Source organism: Rhinichthys klamathensis, unplaced genomic scaffold (assembly GCF_029890125.1).
Source record: "Rhinichthys klamathensis goyatoka isolate OS25496 unplaced genomic scaffold, OSU_Roscu_1.1 h1tg000402l_1, whole genome shotgun sequence".
NCBI classification, from domain to species: domain Eukaryota; kingdom Metazoa; phylum Chordata; class Actinopteri; order Cypriniformes; family Leuciscidae; genus Rhinichthys; species Rhinichthys klamathensis.
Genome location: NW_026606903.1, coordinates 15,229 through 32,059, shown reverse-complemented (window position 1 = coordinate 32,059; position 16,831 = coordinate 15,229). Strand labels below are relative to the sequence as shown.

Here is a 16,831-nt window from a genome sequence, read left to right as displayed (position 1 = left end):
TGAGCTTTTTTGCCAGAGCATTGGGGATTGTGTGCAAATATATTTTTTAGGTATATTCTCCTTTCCCTATATGTGTCTATATGTGTTTGAGCTTGAGCTTGTCATGTCTGTCAGTGGAGTTACTGTGCTGCCATTGGTCGATTCCCACGCATTCAATCACAGCTGTAGCTTCTGTCAAATACATGCACTCAAAGGACGAAACGAGACCTTCACTGTTAAACCAGCCGACCTCAAAGCTCCATGACAGTAAGTATTTACATTTCAAACTTTTGTATTGATATGGAATACACATTACTGTAGTGTAACTCATCTGTCTGGATGGGTCGTGTCATTGTGCACCTGCGTCTGGTGAGAAACATTTTTATGCATCTTCAACAGAGTTTAAAAAAGGCTCAGATGTACACTTTGGAGTTTTGGCGAATTTGTGCATTGTAGTGGGAAGGTCTTCAGTAGAAAAGACGGAGGAGAGAGAGATGATGCCTTTTTTGGTGTTACATTTGCAATTTGCTGGAGTGTGCTCATGCTGTTTTTCTGTCAATTGTGTGGGTTGGTAGCAAAAACAGAAAAGATGGGGGAAAACATGCAGAGACTGAGCCAGTAACACAGGCAGCATACAGACAGAATATCCTCAAACAAACTTTTGTTATTTTTACTATGATGCTCTGCAAGCAGATTTGAATTGCTTATTCTGAAGAAAATTAATAGAGTTTGCATCACATGTGATATTATTACAATAGAACAGATGTGGCAGTTGAGGAATACAGAATTCTGGGTTATTCCTGGAAAAACATAATGATACATGAGGATTGGTTTGGCTTAGAGTCTAAGTGGAGGATGAGAGGATGAGTTTTGTAGATAATAAATATAGAATATCAACATTTGTGAGATTTAGTCAGTCTAAACAGTTTTGATGTTAACTCATCTAATTCTGTGTCTCTGGAAAATATTATGTTGAGTTTTTTGTGTCTATTTGTTAATGAGAAATTTGTGGACACATCGTTGTTTTTTTATTTTTATTTGTATGAGTAAAAGTTATAGTTTTTATTTTGGAGTATAAAATATAAAATTAGACCCTTGGGGTAAGATGACCCCCTCCCCCAGAATTGGTGCAAAGTTGTTACTAGTGTAAATTGACTAATTATTGTAATTAATTGTTTATTGTTATTTAGTATTTCTATAAATTAGATGTACATATCAGACATATTTGCTTTTGTAACCTATAGGTTAGTTGACTGAAATCATTAAATATGCATTCATAGTCAAAACACTATTTATTTAAACACTGAGAGAACAACAGGAGCTTAAGAAGATACTTGAACACAAACAATACCGGACAGGGAACTTACTCAAACTGAGGACTTAAATACACAGAGCAAACAAAGGAAACTAGATGGCACAGAGGTGCGTGACAAATCAAATCAGTAACTATGACAACCAATAAGGAGCAGAAGCATTGGGAAATTAGGTAAACAAACAGGCAACATAACATAAGAGAATATAATCGTTACATATACAAGTCAGAGAATAATTTTACCTTTCAGATAAATCTCTTTTACTCCAATTCTGCTGTGTCTGTCATCGGTTATTAAATTATTATCATTATTAACCAAATTTTCAGAATAAAATTTTAAATACAATAGTTGATTTAGTATTTTACATTAATGACACTTTAAACAATATGTAAATATTAATAAGAATCATATACAAAGTTATTTATACATTCTGCAAAAGTGTATCCAGGGGGGCTTGAGAGGGAGGGGTGGGGGGGTGTCAACTTTCCCCCAGTGCCATATTACCCTTTTTTATGTTTTACATTTTGCGCTATAACAACTAAATAAGTAAATGTTTCTATTTATTTCCTAATAGCATTGGCTGATGCATCATCATCCTGCACATGCTAAAGTTATCTAAATATGTTACAGTTTAAAAGTAGGCTAAATCCATATTGTTGTTAAGACCATATGGTCTTCCCCCCATCCTACCCATATATATAAAAGAAGAGTCCAAGAGTGACCTTGCTTAGAATATGGACTGCATGTTCAAAAATCGCGTGGGCACAACCAAGCGTTCAATAGTTGGTTGAGAAAGTGTGGGCGCCCAGAGGGACAGAGCGGCTCCGTTTCAGTGCAACCAGTGCTGGCGGGGCTCGTGCATTCAGTTGCTGTCAATATCTTTATCTGCTCTATTTCACATTGACAATTGCTGACGGATCGATAGGTCTGAACAGGAATTTGTCGCGAGCTTGATTTTCCCTCATCGAGTTCAACCTATGAATTACTCGCGACGCGTCGCCATTTGGTTACTCGCGTTATCAGTGCAAATTATTCAGGCATGTGCGTATTGCGGTAGATTGGAGATGATATCCGTTTGGCTCCTCTTTTTAAAGCTGCTGGTAGGTATCAAAATATTGAAGCTTTGTGCATCTGTTGCATCCGTATGCTTTGGTGAACATCTGCATGCGCAAGGCACGACGAGCGAGTGATGCAGGAATTCTGTGTGCTGCATTTGTACTGTCGTGCTTGGAAGAGTGTCCAGTGTATTTAAAAAGAGTTATGATGCTGCTGTCTATATCCGAAATCTCTATGACTCATCGGTATAAATTCCTTATCTGCTTGTAATGTCAACACTGCAGTGATATAGTAGAATATACCCATTTACCAGAGAAGTTTGACTTAAAGGGATAAATCACCTTCACCACAAAAAGCAAATCCATATACGTTCTGTGGAAAACAAAATGAGATCCATCACCATTCACTTTCATTGGATGGAAACAAGATGCAATGAAAGTAAATGGTGACAGAGGGTGTTAGTCCCTAACACATCTTAATTTTGGGGGGATATTTCCCTTTAATGCAACAGTCACACTTATTGGATAATAACTGATGACATCATTTTGCTATCTGCAGAATTCCACCTCTGGCAAAGTGGATGCGATGTTCAGACATTAGAAATCAATTTTCCAAAACAGACAGGGGTTAATGGTGGTCACAGCACCAGCAGGCATGCATAAAAGAACATCATATCCGCTCGATATGAGCAATAGATTTGTTTCTCTGTCTCTCTTACTGGATAAGCTCAGGCTGATTGCTCTAATAAACCAACTGCATCATGGCACTTTGATAAGGTTGTCTCTGACTAGTGAGCTGCATATACATGGCTCTTACTGTATAATAAACAAGACAGCCTTCTCAGATGGAGCATGTTGCCAGGCAACCACTACTTTTTGGGACAAAAACACAGAACAGACCCTCTGAAGTCATATCTTGCAAATAAATGATGACTATGACAGTATTAAATGAAATGGCATTTTGATCATCCACATAATGTAAGCTCCTCTCAGTTTATGTTGCATGAGTGTGAGCACTGAAGCAGCACAAAGAAGGGAAATGATAAATGATTAAGTGATACATTTGAAGGAAATATGAATTATTGTAGATTGTAACTGAGTGCAGTCATCCGATTAGCTTTTGGATTTATACTTTCAAGAAAGTAGTGTACTTTGTCAGTAGTTTTAGCATTCTCTTTAAGCTTAGAAGGTTTTGTGATCACAACTTGAATTAACTCATTGGCCAACCCGAGTTTATTTAAAATGACATACTTAAAATTAAAGCAGAGGTCACATATTTTCTCTGAGGCTATACTAAAACATCCTTTAATGTAGATTTTCAGCCCACTTCGTAATTGCCTGCTTTGTTAGAAACCACTTCTCATGGTTCTTTGGTATCAAAGAGGTCCACCCACCCACTCCTCACAGCATGGATGCCAGAATAGCTTGATGAAACTAAAGTGACACTGTGCAATTCTGCAGAAAACAGCACAAGGCTGGTTGTCTATGTTAATTGGATCTGAGACTTTTCAAGGACCAAGACTAAGAGAAAACAAATGTTGGCGTTTGTCATGTTTTGAGTCTTTCTAAGCTTGGTATCTTTAATTCTAAACATATCTGTTGCAATGTAACTTTCTTAGAGAGCCACAGCTGGTGTGGGAAGGTCATATGGAAGTGAACTAAATGAAGGCAAAAGCACCTCTGTAAATCAGCAACAAAAAGAGCAGAAATACCTCTCTGAAAAAGTCACCATGGAGACCAGCCAGCTTTCAGAAATGGCTGATCTACCAGACTGTAAAATGGATCCTGGGTGTACAGAGGACCAGACATGCCAATTCACTGAGGAGGTAAATGAATGTTTTGACACATATTTCTCAGAGTGCCTGGATACCAGAAAGAGCAACCCCCATGAAGACCTCGATGGGCAAAACGACAAAGGCATAACCAATGCAAGTGAGAGCTCAGGTGAATCTGATGGGAGCAAAGAATCTCAAGATAGCGTTATGGTCAACAAACAAGAACTGCCGAATGGTAGAGAATCTTTGACCTCTGATTCTCACGAAGACCCGCACACAAATGACCAACCAGAAGAGGAAATGGAAATCAACAATTCTGATGATGCCCAGGAGGAGGAGCACAATGAACCTGAGGAGAGGGTGGAGGCAGAAGAAGAATCTGTGCTGGAGCAGCAAATGAACGAGCTGGTGATTTCTGAAGTCCAGACTGAAACTTGCCCGGATGTGGATCGAGATGACCTGAGTGACTGTCTGCTTGTGGAAATGGCCATCATTTCATCAGACAGTGATGCTGAGGAGCCATGGAGATCTTCAGTTCCACCAGCTGTCAACAAAGAGGAGATTGAAGAGAACGGTGATCTCTTGGGTATGGATGAAGCAGAGGTAATCCCGGAAGACCAAGCAAGGCAGGAAGAAGTTGAAGTGATTGATAGCAATGCTGAACCTGAAGATGAAGCCCTGGCTTTGAACCTTAATGCAACTGAAATTCTAGAACAACCAGAGTGTCCCACCGAATGTGAGCTGCAAGATATTTCTTTGGACTCCTCTGTCCATTACTGCAGCTTAACAAAGATTGCAGAGGACGAAGATGAGCTTGGGAAAACCTCAAAGCACAACCTGCAGCGCCTGTCTTGTTCAACTTCAGAGCTCGACAAGAAGTTGCCGCAGGACTTCTGCGTGGTTCAGGAAATAAAGAGCGAGAATGTCAGCACAGAGCATCTGGATTTCAGGGTTGCACGCAAGCAATGGCAGAAGATGGAAGAGCAGACCAAGGGTCTGGTGCACCGGCCAGTGATGAAGCAGGGATCTTGCCAGGGTGGGCACAGCTTCATGTATACACCTGTCCGCAACATTGATCGCCCTAGAAGAGACCCTGACATCGAGAGTCTTGGTCTGGGGGAGTACCAGTACACTCAATTCAGCCCCTGTTCAGAGGATTCTGGTCTGGATGACACAAGCTACAGGTCACCTTACGATGAGCCAGAGACTCCAGTGGAGCGGGAGATCCGTGAAGCTCTCGAGCGAGAGGAGAATTTCAGACGAGAGAGGGCAATGGCAAAGATATCTGCAGGTGACGCTACACAAGTTCAACCCAGGCCTAGTGTTCTTCACCACAGCAGATCAGAGCCTGGGGAGAAAGGACGGATGTGTGACACACCGGAAGACAGATGCAGGTCTCAGAGGTCCCCTAGTGCAAGAACTCCAACTTTGTCCGTCACTGCATCTTCTGGAAGAAATCCCACATACCATGAAATGACCGCCAGCAATGTCATTATACTTGAGCCGGATTCGTACCCCACAAGTCCACGGAATCGAGGGAAAGGTGGGCTGCTCTCTCCAGGGACCAGCAGTTTCCAAGAATGGCCAGACATGAACAACGTGATAATCCTGGAGACATCAAATCTCATAATTCGAAGTGCCTCGGAATTCTGCCTGAGCACTGCATGTCAAGAGACACAAGAGAGCACGTTTCAGAACAATCCCTTCTTCAAACTGCGCTCTCACAGCACCCAGTCTCTGGTGGATCAGGAGATCAAGTTGGTGAAGCAAAGAGAAGAGGAGCTTAGGAGGCAGAGAGCACAACTATATGTAAAGGAGAGATATGACACAGTCCTCGTGTCCCCCAGCCAACTGCAGAATTTCACTTATGAGAGACCAGGTAGCACATTTTGCAACTAGTAAAGTATTTACTTCGTTGATGTTATTACACAAATATGTAGTTAAGCAAACGTCATTCTTTTATTTGGACACTTTACAGGAGAAGTACCAGCAAAATCCAAGTCATCCCCCTCATCTCCATCGAAGACGCGCAAAATGGATCGCTCCGCTTTTTCCTGCGACCACAAGGTACATTCAATTTAGACATGCTGATTCAAAGTTGCAGATTTTAAACTGTACGTATTTTTTCTGTTTGTCCTATCATGAATCATATATAAGTGTTTTACTGAATTACATTGCAAAGCAACTGTTTTTCATCTGTTTCACATCTCATTGATCTGTGCCCATTTCACCTTGAAACTGGAAACTGCATGCAGTTTTACAGGTGAAGTTTTCTCCTTTAGTTCCTTGAAGCTCCTTTCCCTCGAGTCAGACGAAAAAGTGCCCTGGCCCAGAGGTGGGAGGCAGGTATCTTTGCCAATCATCAGCAACAAGACTGAATGATTTGCCTAAATGAAGCACCGACGCACAAATCAAGTTTCCATTACAGTATACGCATGTAGAAATAGATTCAGAGTAAAACAGTCATTAGTACAAACCTGGAACTTAATAGGTGAGTAAAAATATTCAGAACTGATGTCATACCTTTTTTAATTTTTGGATGCGAATAGTACTATTTTCATTCTGAATTTTATCCTGGGTACACTTTTATATTACTGCAGATGTAAAATGTATACAGTAATGCATTCCTAAATTGCACTATGTACAAAAATAACACCAAACACTGAGAAATATATTATTCTGATTTCACATAACATACATTGTTTAAAAGAAACACTAATTTTGAGTCTTAACAATTCAGTTTCTTGTTTATAAGATATTTTGTCACTTTAGCCATACAGTGGAGAGCAGAAGTAAATAAAAAATACATTTATTATTGATTTAATCTGATTAAAAGTGCAATTTAAGACAAGAGAAACAGCTTCTTGGAATGTCTATTATAGAGTATTATGGATGTAGCTTCCAGAGGTGTTACAGATAAGTAGCTGGCTTCTGTACAATTATTACATTGTGAGCCTTTTAAATATTTTATGCTTTGATTGCGTGCTTATAATGTCAACATTTATTCCTGTGTGAAAATAATAATTGAAAATATGTGTGAATTTCACGTCATAATATTCATGTTTGAAATGGCATCTTAAACGATATGTTTTTTCCTTGCAGGATGTTTTCAATGCAAAAATACTGTTCAAACCTTGCAATAAAATGAAATGACAACTGATTTGTTCTGCTGTATAAATAATTGTAGGCCTTCATCCCAGTTTATGTCCTGAAAAGCTGCCATGTGATTGATATGTTGGTTATACGTTCCCTATGGAGACGAGCATTGAGATACAGAAAGCTGAGTTTCCGAGCACAAACACAGCAAGGACAGCCACTCTAAACTTGGTATCCTGTGGAAGCAGAAAGAAGGGCATTTAGATGCTTAGATGAACACTATGTAAGGTTGTTTTTGAGCCTAATAATTTGACTAAGTTTTTGTTGTGCCTATTGCAATACACACTGATTTCTTTTATTATTTATTAAGTTTTTCTTTTTTTTAAATCTCCACCTTTAAGTCTGAGTAAAGTAAACTTACCCAGTTTACTTTCCCTGAAAAGTCTGAGATAACTGGAAGTTCTTCTTCATTGACACTTGCTGTTGAAACAAGAAAAATGACTAAATATATAATGTTACATATCTTTGAAAACATATTTTGCTTCATTTCACTCTCAGTTGGAATCATCTTCAAATGTATGTCTGAACCACGGGAAGAGGGAACGTCACTGAACAGGTACTGTGTACTTCCAAATCAATCAGACTTTTGCTTTTGCACAGTCTTTCAGAGGTGTTTAATGTAAAAATGATTTATACAAACCTTTTCTAATAACATCATGCTTATGAAGTTTTAACACAAGCTTTAACACAATGGTCCAAACCACAAAAGCAGAGAGAACCCCTGTGGTCCATGGGTAAGGTAGCAAAAGAGACTGTTGCTTTGTTCCAAAAAATATGGAAATCACTGCAAAAAAAAAAAAAAAAATTTTTTATTAATTATTACTGATAGAAATGGATTTATTTGAGATACATTTTCTAAACAACAAAATCCCAAAGAGCGGAATTCACCGGCAATAATTTCAGCAGCATTTCCAACACCCCAGTGCAACCATTTGAATATCCATCTCCTGGGAAAATGAAATGATTATCCTGGTGTTATTCTACTCACTTCATTATGTTTTTCAATTCAGATATGTAAGCAGAAGATGTAAATATGAGTTCATTGATGAGTCATTACCTTGAGGAGTCTGGAGCTGGTCTGAATGCAGCCATTATAGGCTGACAGAAAGTGAGAATCATAACTGTGCAGCCTAGGTAAGGATGAGCACCTGCTCTCTGCAAAGACATTTGGTAGTAGGATTGTTAACTAAAACCAAAACTATTTTCAGAAGATTAAATAAATCTGAAATAAATGAAAATCTAAATATTAGATGAAAAAAATTCAATTCAATTAAATTAGAAATAGTCTCATTTGCTACATGAACTAACAATGAACAATATATATTTTACAGCATATATTAACCGTTGTTAATGTTCATTAATACAAATGTTCAAATTCATGTTAGTTCACAGTGTACTAAGTATTGTTAAAAGATACAACTTTTGATCTTAAAAATGTATTAATAAATTACTATAATAAATGAATAAATGCTGGATTAATAAATGCTTTAAAGGTATTGTTCATTGTTAGTTAATGTTAACTACTGTAGTTAACTAATCTAAACAAGTGAAACCTTATTGTAAAGTGTTACTCTTAAACTAAACTTGAAATAAAATCTGAAAACAAAAATAAAAGTTAATTAAAAATATTAATAAATACCACTTTCCACCTAAACACATATTATAGACAATACAACATAGGCTACAATATAACACCACACCATAATTATAAGACACTCTCTAAATAAAATAGGACGCCCCCTATTGGCAAAGAGCGTAACTGTGGCATTTAATACATTGAATTTTGTCTGTTTAAAATATGTATTGCATTTTATTGCAAAACATTGTCTAGGGAGAGAGCACAGGCTTTACTCACTGTGCTCCATTTTCCTCGGTAGATAAAAGGAAAAATGAAGCCCACTGCTGTGAGCAAAACTGTAAGGGACATCAACATGCGATGCACCTGTAAACACAGAAAATGAAAAATATATGCAGTTAGGAAAAGCTGATTACAAGTGAAATGTGCAGAAAACTGAAAAGTATTAAAGCACTAATAAGTAATAAGCAGCAAGCAATAGCTTGTTTCATAGATTTTGTTTGCAATAGAAGCATAAATGGCCTGTATAAAAACATAATTCATACCTGGAACCATATTTTTTGCCCAAACAATGTTCGTTCTGGCCAATCAGGTTTAAAATAGCCAGTGATTAATGTTCCAGTGCTTCCTGCTAGCATCCAGGCAATCAGCATTAGAGCTCCTGCATGCATGTACATTTGGAATTATATTTGTAAACTTGCAAATGACAGCGTTTTGCAATTTACACCAATAACATGTAGTAGTTTATCGAATTACCAAATTGCCATGCTTTTATTCCACAGCAGTTACAATACACTTTTCAATGGCACAATGATGATAATTGCACTTGCAACATTTCCTTTTCCTGACCATATATTTAACCATTCATGGAAGTCTCAGTATCCTGCAGTAAACTTAATTGCAGCAAAACACTTACCATGACATTTCATGAGCAGTGGAGATCGAGAACCTGTCAGTATCTCAGGAGGACCGGTTATGATCTGATGGTGGGACGATATCAGTGGCTGCCACGTGTGTCTATGGATCATACCTGCAGCACAACAAAACAACAATAAAACTGATGAGATAACTTGGATAAAGCATAATCTCACACCATTTCTATCAATAAAAAATGTGATTTATTATACAATAAAGATATAAAAAAATGTATCTAAAATGTGAGACAATTGCTGTGTAAATTGTAGGACATCACCTGGTCAAAGTGTTTTAAGAAATGCACGTGTGCTCGTTTCCTTGTAAACGTTTAAATCAGAGTTTAGCAAACCAGCTGTAACTATTTTATTCCCTGTGCACCCAATGACCCTGCCATAAAATAAATGAAAGGAAATGAGTACTGACTGCTCAGGCCTTCACAGACACTTGTTAACAAGGTCAGAAATCCGGATCTGTGGAGTAACACGCAGTGGGGAGGCCATAAAAACAAAGTTATATGTGACACTGTATCTGATGAGATGCATGATCATTGCCAAAAGGAGAAATACAGCCCTGAAAGACGTGATGACCGGAACGACAATTCCTGCTATTTCATCATCCTGTAAATGTAGCAGTTAAAAAAACACACATAAGACAAAAATTAAATCTACAGTAGCTTATCTATTCTGTTATATGTCATCAGTGTTATTTTAGTATAATATATATATGTGTGTGATGCGATCTGGGAAAACCCGTCGGATGTCGCGCTGGTACGTTTTCAGTAAGGTCTAAAAATAGATATGTCAGTTTTTTGTCAAAATTGGGGTTTCATTAAATTATTATTCTATAACATCTTGTCTATCCTCTCTGAATATATCTTGGGAAAATTTACAAGTTTAGTGCAGAAAAATTGCAATTTATAGTGGCAAGCTGAAAAGACTGTCTTTGTCTTTAAGAACACGCACGGAGAAAAACAAATCGTCATTTTAATCAATGAAAGAAATAAAAACAGACTTGGAAAACAGATTATCAAAACCTGTAATAGGCTATGTCAAATTTCACCATGTGGTGGGTTTTCCCAGATCGCATCACACACACACACACACACACACACACACACACACACACACACACACACACACACACACACACACACACACACACACACATATACAGGTCCTTCTCAAAAAATTAGCATATTGTGACAAAGTTCATTATTTTCCATAATGTAATGATAAAAATTAAACTTTCATATATTTTAGATTCATTGCACACCAACTGAAATATTTCAGGTCTTTTATTGTTTTAATACTGATGATTTTGGCATACAGCTCATGAAAACCCCAAATTCCTGTCTCAAAAAATTAGCATATCATGAAAAGGGTCTCTAAACGAGCTATTAACCTAATCATCTGAATCAAATAATTAACTCTAAACACCTGCAAAAGATTCCTGAGGCTTTTAAAAACTCCCAGCCTGTTTCATTACTCAAAACCGCAATCATGAGTAAGACTGCCGACCTGACTGCTGTCCAGAAGGCCATCATTGACACCCTCAAGCAAGAGGGTAAGACACAGAAAGAAATTTCTGAACAAATAGGCTGTTCCCAGAGTGCTGTATCAAGGCACCTCAGAGGGAAGTCTGTGGGAAGGAAAAAGTGTGGCAAAAAACGCTGCACAACGAGAAGAGGTGACCGGACCCTGAGGAAGATTGTGGAGAAGGACCGATTCCAGACCTTGGGGGACCTGCGGAAGCAGTGGACTGAGTCTGGAGTAGAAACATCCAGAGCCACCGTGCACAGGCGTGTGCAGGAAACGGGCTACAGGTGCCGCCCCAGGTCAAGCCACTTTTGAACCAGAAACAGCGGCAGAAGCGCCTGACCTGGGCTACAGAGAAGCAGCACTGGACTGTTGCTCAGTTTTGCATGTCATTCGGAAACCAAGGTGCCAGAGTCTGGAGGAAGACTGGGGAGAAGGAAATGCCAAAATGCCTGAAGTCCAGTGTCAAGTACCCACAGTCAGTGATGGTCTGGGGTGCCATGTCAGCTGCTGGTGTTGGTGCACTGTGTTTTATCAAGGGCAGGGTCAATGCAGCTAGCTATCAGGAGATTTTGGAGCACTTCATGCTTCCATCTGCTGAAAAGCTTTATGGAGATGAAGATTTCATTTTTCAGCACGACCTGGCACCTGCTCACAGTGCCAAAACCACTGGTAAATGGTTTACTGACCATGGTATTACTGTGCTCAATTGGCCTGCCAACTTTCCTGACCTGAACCCCATAGAGAATCTGTGGGATATTGTGAAGAAAAGTTGAGAGACGCAAGACCCAACACTCTGGATGAGCTTAAGGCCGCTATCGAAGCATCCTGGGCCCCCATAACACCTCAGCAGTGCCACAGGCTGATTGCCTCCATGCCACGCCGCATTGAAGCAGTCATTTCTGCAAAAGGATTCCCGACCAAGTATTGACTATTGAGTGCATAACTGAACATAATTATTTGAAGGTTTATTTACATAAATTTACATAATTGTTTTTTTTTGTATTAAAAACACTTCTTTTATTGGTCGGATGAAATATGCTGATTTTTTAGACAGGAATTTTGGGTTTTCATGAGCTGTATGCCAAAATCGTCAGTATTAAAACAATAAAAGACCTGAAATATGTCAGTTGGTGTGCAATGAATCTAAAATATATGAAAGTTTAATTTTTATCATTATATTATGGAAAATAATGAACTTTATCACAATATGCTAATTTTTTTAGAAGGACCTGTATATCAACTTTCATTTCCATTTTAGTATTATATTATTACATTCAATTATAAATTATAAATGAAATTATAATATATATATATTCTTTCATTTTAATTTTAATTTAAGTTTTAGTGCTTTTGTTATGTGCTTTTGTCATTTGATTAGGTTTTTTAGATTTCTATTTAGATTTTTATTTTTTTACTTCATTTTTTTTATTTCAGTTTTATTTAGTCATTTAAGTACTTCAACTTCATCTTATTTTATTTTATTTAGTTGCCAAGGCAGTGGTTTCAATTTTTTTATTTTTAAGTTTAAGTGTTTCATCTAATATATATATATATTTAGCTTTATTTCAATTAGTGAAAAACATTTTTTAGAGCTTTAATTGACAATAACAACAATCTATGTCATTGATGCAGTTAAAAAAGCTCACCATTTTCCGCAGTGCCGTGTGCTACGAACAGGTAGTAACTGTTGTTAAGACTGAATCGGACCGGATCCTGAGGGGTGTAGATGGATCTAGAGAACTTGCACTGAATGACCCCATCGGAAACTCTCCAGCCTACATCAGTCAGCACAGACTGCAGAGGAAGTAAAAATCCAGCTGATTACATTTATGACTGAGACTGCATAAAGTTTAGAGCACACATTGTCATCTTTTTGGACTATAATGTTTTTATGGTTTTAAAATGATGTTGTAACATACTGAAAACTAAAAGCAGCATTACAATCCTAAAGTGCTCTCTCACCTGGGATGCCTCCTCTGGGTATGTCCTTCCTGTTGTGTATGCAGACTCAACGCTTACACGACCCCCGTCATTTACGCACAAGTACGCATCATCATCTCCCTAGAAAAACAATAAGATCTTCAGGGTCACATGAATGTAATATATCTAAAGTCAGTTCAACTTCATTATAATGCACTGAATGCAATTTTAGGACTACAATTTGAAATGCATTTGATCATGCTTACCATCCATTCATCCTTGGAGAGGGCAAAGGAGACGTATCCCTGTGCAGGGCCGCTGAGCTCAAACGAAACTTTTTGACCCAAAGTAGAAAAAGAAAGGAAGAAGCAGTTTGTGTCCATAGAAGGGTTACAGCCGACAGGGTCAATAAGACAAGACTTCCACCTGCCACATCCCTCTGGAGTGAACTGTAAGAGAAGTGGCATCATGCAGGTTTTTTACAATATAAGACTGTAAAGCAGCTTATACGAGCAGATTATCTTTAGTATTTTGGCACGTACTGGCTCAGGTAGTATAGAGGTGCTTGCAGAGTTTGTAGACATGACGGTGGTAGATTGACGTGGAGCGGGAGTCACGTCACCCTGAGATATGACCGGACCAGGAAGTTTGAGCCAGAATGTCTTGTAGTGGGCAAGAACTGTGGCACTTGATGTAAAAAAAAAAAAAAAAAATTTTTAAATGTGAATATATCAGAAATATTGGTTTGAAAAGAGCCAATACACTGAGTGACCTGTTTATGAGTATTTTCAACATTGAATGACAAAGTCAGATCAGAAACACACTCACAGAAACTGAACAGTGGGAGGGGCATTCGACGGGGCTTTCCAGATCACCTGAATTTCTGTCTTTTTGGCATTACTGGTGTGACTAACGGCAGAGCCCTTTAAAAGACATCATACTTTTATTGTACGTCAACTCTTTAACATTAAAAGCAGATTTTGAGACATATTTCAACATACTTTGTAATACCAAATAATTCATGGTAAGTGATTTATACAACAGCAGGGCTGTGATCAACCAACCAAATGATATTTAGTATAATAGAACTTTTGCTCTTGTGATATTTTTAAATAGTACCAGTTAAAAGTTTCAAAATGTATTTGAAAAAACTCATGCAAGGCTTAATTTATTTGATAAAAAATATAGTAATATTATATTATATATTGCTGTTATATATTATAAATATAACAGTAATATTGTGAAATATATATATTTTTTAAATAACTATTTTGAATTTTCTATTTTAATATATTTGAATATGTAATTTATTCCTGTGATGGTAAAACTGAATTTTCAGCAGCCATTATGCCGGTTTTCAGTGTCACATGATCAGTCATGTGATCATGTGTCATTGATTTGGTGCTCAAGGAACATTTCTTATTATTATCAATGTGGAAAACATTTGTGCTGATTAATATTTTCGTGAAAACCATGGCCTCCACTATAAAGTACCTCTATGCTGTTGCATGTCAAACGCTGGGAAATCTTGGGATCTACCAATGCGAATGAGCCCACAGCTGATCCATCAGGGTTTGTGGCATCTCGGGCTTGAATTAGAAAGCCTTCAAAGTGCTCACTTCCAGAGAGAGTGACTATGGACAGTGGAAGTGTCAATAAATTAGGGCAACTGGCAAAAGGAAGCAACATGTTTGTTCAATTTTACTCAAAACATCTAAATGGCTAAAAATGATAATCATTGTTTAATGTGTTTTCCCCCTCACCTCTGATGCCCATCCCTGGGCTGAATTTACTGGCATTCACAGTCAGTGTGTATGGACTGGCAGTAGTGTTGGGTTGGCTGTGATGTTCTGGCATCATGCTCTTGCAAGATTTCTCCACCTTTCCATTTTTGTATCCAATTACAGCTGTCAAACACAAAGTCCCAAGGATTGCCAGAGACGTTCGGGGATTCCACATTTCCAGCAGAGGCAAAGTGATCCTCTTCTGTGGATAGATCCTGAGAGGAGTACAACATGGCCATTAGTCCATAGTTTATAACTTGCTCCTTATGATTCATATTACATTATATTAGGGTTCCCACATTTATTAACAAATTCATTTTCAAGAGTTTTTTTTTTTTTTTTTTTTTTGTCATTTGTGATTTCTGTGGAAATTGATTTTCTCTGGGGTGAATTTATATTTGTATGTCAGTTACCAGCCATTGTAATTAATATATATATATATATATATATATATATATATATATATATATATATATATATATATATATATATATATGATAAATGTGTTTTTTTCCCAATATGAAAAAATGTTCTGAACTCACTTTCTCTCATGAAAAAGCCATTATAATTTGCTGCCCAATTTATTAAATTTTCCATGACTTTTCTATTCAGTTAAACAATGACGATATAGTATGTGTGTGAAAATAAAGATGTTAATAAAAAGTTATTGAAGGTTTTCAAAAGAAAGCACTGCTCTTACCTTGTCAGCAAACTGTCTGCTCAGGACCAGGTAATGTTGGCAGATTATAGTTTTATGGTTTGAACATGAATGGGCGGGTCATGTCGCATTTTTAAGAGTCTGTAGGCCTGCCACCACATGATGGAGACAAAATCTGAAACAACTAGGTTGTAGCTATGTTTGTTTTCGCTTTTCATATTTGTATTTATTTGTTTATTCATTATTTATTTATTCGTACCTATGAATGTAATGCCAATAAGTGACTAGTAAATATATATATATATCTCATCAATTGCATAAGCATACAATGTGTCTGAAAAAACATTGAATGTAAATGGCAATGTGTCTTATATTAGTGCATTTACGGTAGAGGGAAGCAGAATCGTGCACACGCCTCCTTCACCAGCGACTGGAACGTCCTTAAGCCGAAAACAGGAAAAAAACACTGGTGTGTCTTTTAACCCTACTGCTCTATAACACTGTGTTGCCGTGCAAAACTGATCTAAATGTTTATATCAGTTTAGATTTTAGACTGTCGTGCATCAGAATAGGACAGTATGCATGTTGTAATATGGCTTGGCAAATATTAGCCTAGGCTACTATTGCCCCGATTACTCATTTAAAATAGACTTGTTTGGCCTTTATCCGCTAGATTCTTAACCCCGTCCAGTCTGAGATAGAGGATACTTTTTTGGCCGTGCCATGTTTACTGTAATGATGGGAAGTCAGATACATTTCCGCCAGTCGGTTCTTTCGAACAATTTGTTTCAAAGAACCGGTTTACAAAACGATTCAGTGATTCTTTTTACATCTCGTTGTGGCCTAGTGATTTAGATGAATATAATCTAGTACGTACGTACACATATTGCTGGTTATTATGGATGATTAGAATAATTTTAACAATTATTGTATTTTCATGTGTTATTAGTTTTAGTCAGCTCATAAAACAATTATTTTACAAGCTAAATATGATTTGCATTTACATCAGACAACACTAAAATTAATTCACATCTCTTGGGTGTAGCTAATCAGTTCTGCAATTCGTCTCGCCAAACTTACTTTTCGCCCCATGTCAGAGTCAGATCCTCGGGTCACTCATGTTCTAGTATCCAGTGAACCGGTTCAACCTATCGAAAAGATC

The 16,831-nt window shown here is 37.6% G+C and overlaps 2 protein-coding genes across 5 annotated transcripts; one reads left to right on the top strand and one right to left on the bottom strand.

Annotated features, from left to right (window-relative positions):
* The first annotated feature begins 142 nt into the window (after positions 1-142).
* On the top strand, positions 143-7,282 carry si:ch211-153l6.6 (uncharacterized). 3 transcript variants are annotated; one of them, XM_056234710.1, is made up of 4 exons: positions 143-246; positions 3,967-6,001; positions 6,101-6,189; positions 6,405-7,282. In XM_056234710.1, exons 1-4 carry the CDS (start codon positions 241-243, stop codon positions 6,498-6,500), a joined length of 2,226 nt encoding a protein of 741 aa, XP_056090685.1. In that variant the 5' UTR covers positions 143-240; the 3' UTR covers positions 6,501-7,282. The 3 variants fall into 3 exon arrangements, with proteins under 3 accessions (XP_056090685.1, XP_056090682.1, XP_056090683.1); XM_056234707.1 differs by lacking the exon at positions 143-246 and adding an exon at positions 2,080-2,392; XM_056234708.1 differs by lacking the exon at positions 143-246 and adding an exon at positions 2,080-2,392 and having other exon boundaries at positions 6,378-6,498.
* Positions 6,878-16,812, bottom strand: frrs1a (ferric-chelate reductase 1a). Of its 2 annotated transcripts, none has more exons than XM_056234712.1 (16): positions 16,750-16,812; positions 14,991-15,226; positions 14,722-14,861; positions 14,056-14,150; positions 13,770-13,914; positions 13,494-13,676; positions 13,270-13,368; positions 12,954-13,101; positions 9,771-9,884; positions 9,400-9,515; positions 9,134-9,220; positions 8,336-8,433; positions 8,167-8,225; positions 7,919-8,062; positions 7,640-7,698; positions 6,878-7,454 (listed from the first exon to the last, which is right to left on the bottom strand). In XM_056234712.1, the coding sequence occupies exons 2-16, from the start codon at positions 15,184-15,186 to the stop codon at positions 7,362-7,364; spliced, it is 1,776 nt and encodes a 591-aa protein (XP_056090687.1). In that variant the 5' UTR covers positions 15,187-15,226; positions 16,750-16,812; the 3' UTR covers positions 6,878-7,361. The 2 variants fall into 2 exon arrangements, with proteins under 2 accessions (XP_056090687.1, XP_056090686.1); XM_056234711.1 differs by lacking the exon at positions 16,750-16,812 and adding an exon at positions 15,712-15,732.
* Positions 16,813-16,831: the final 19 nt, after the last annotated feature.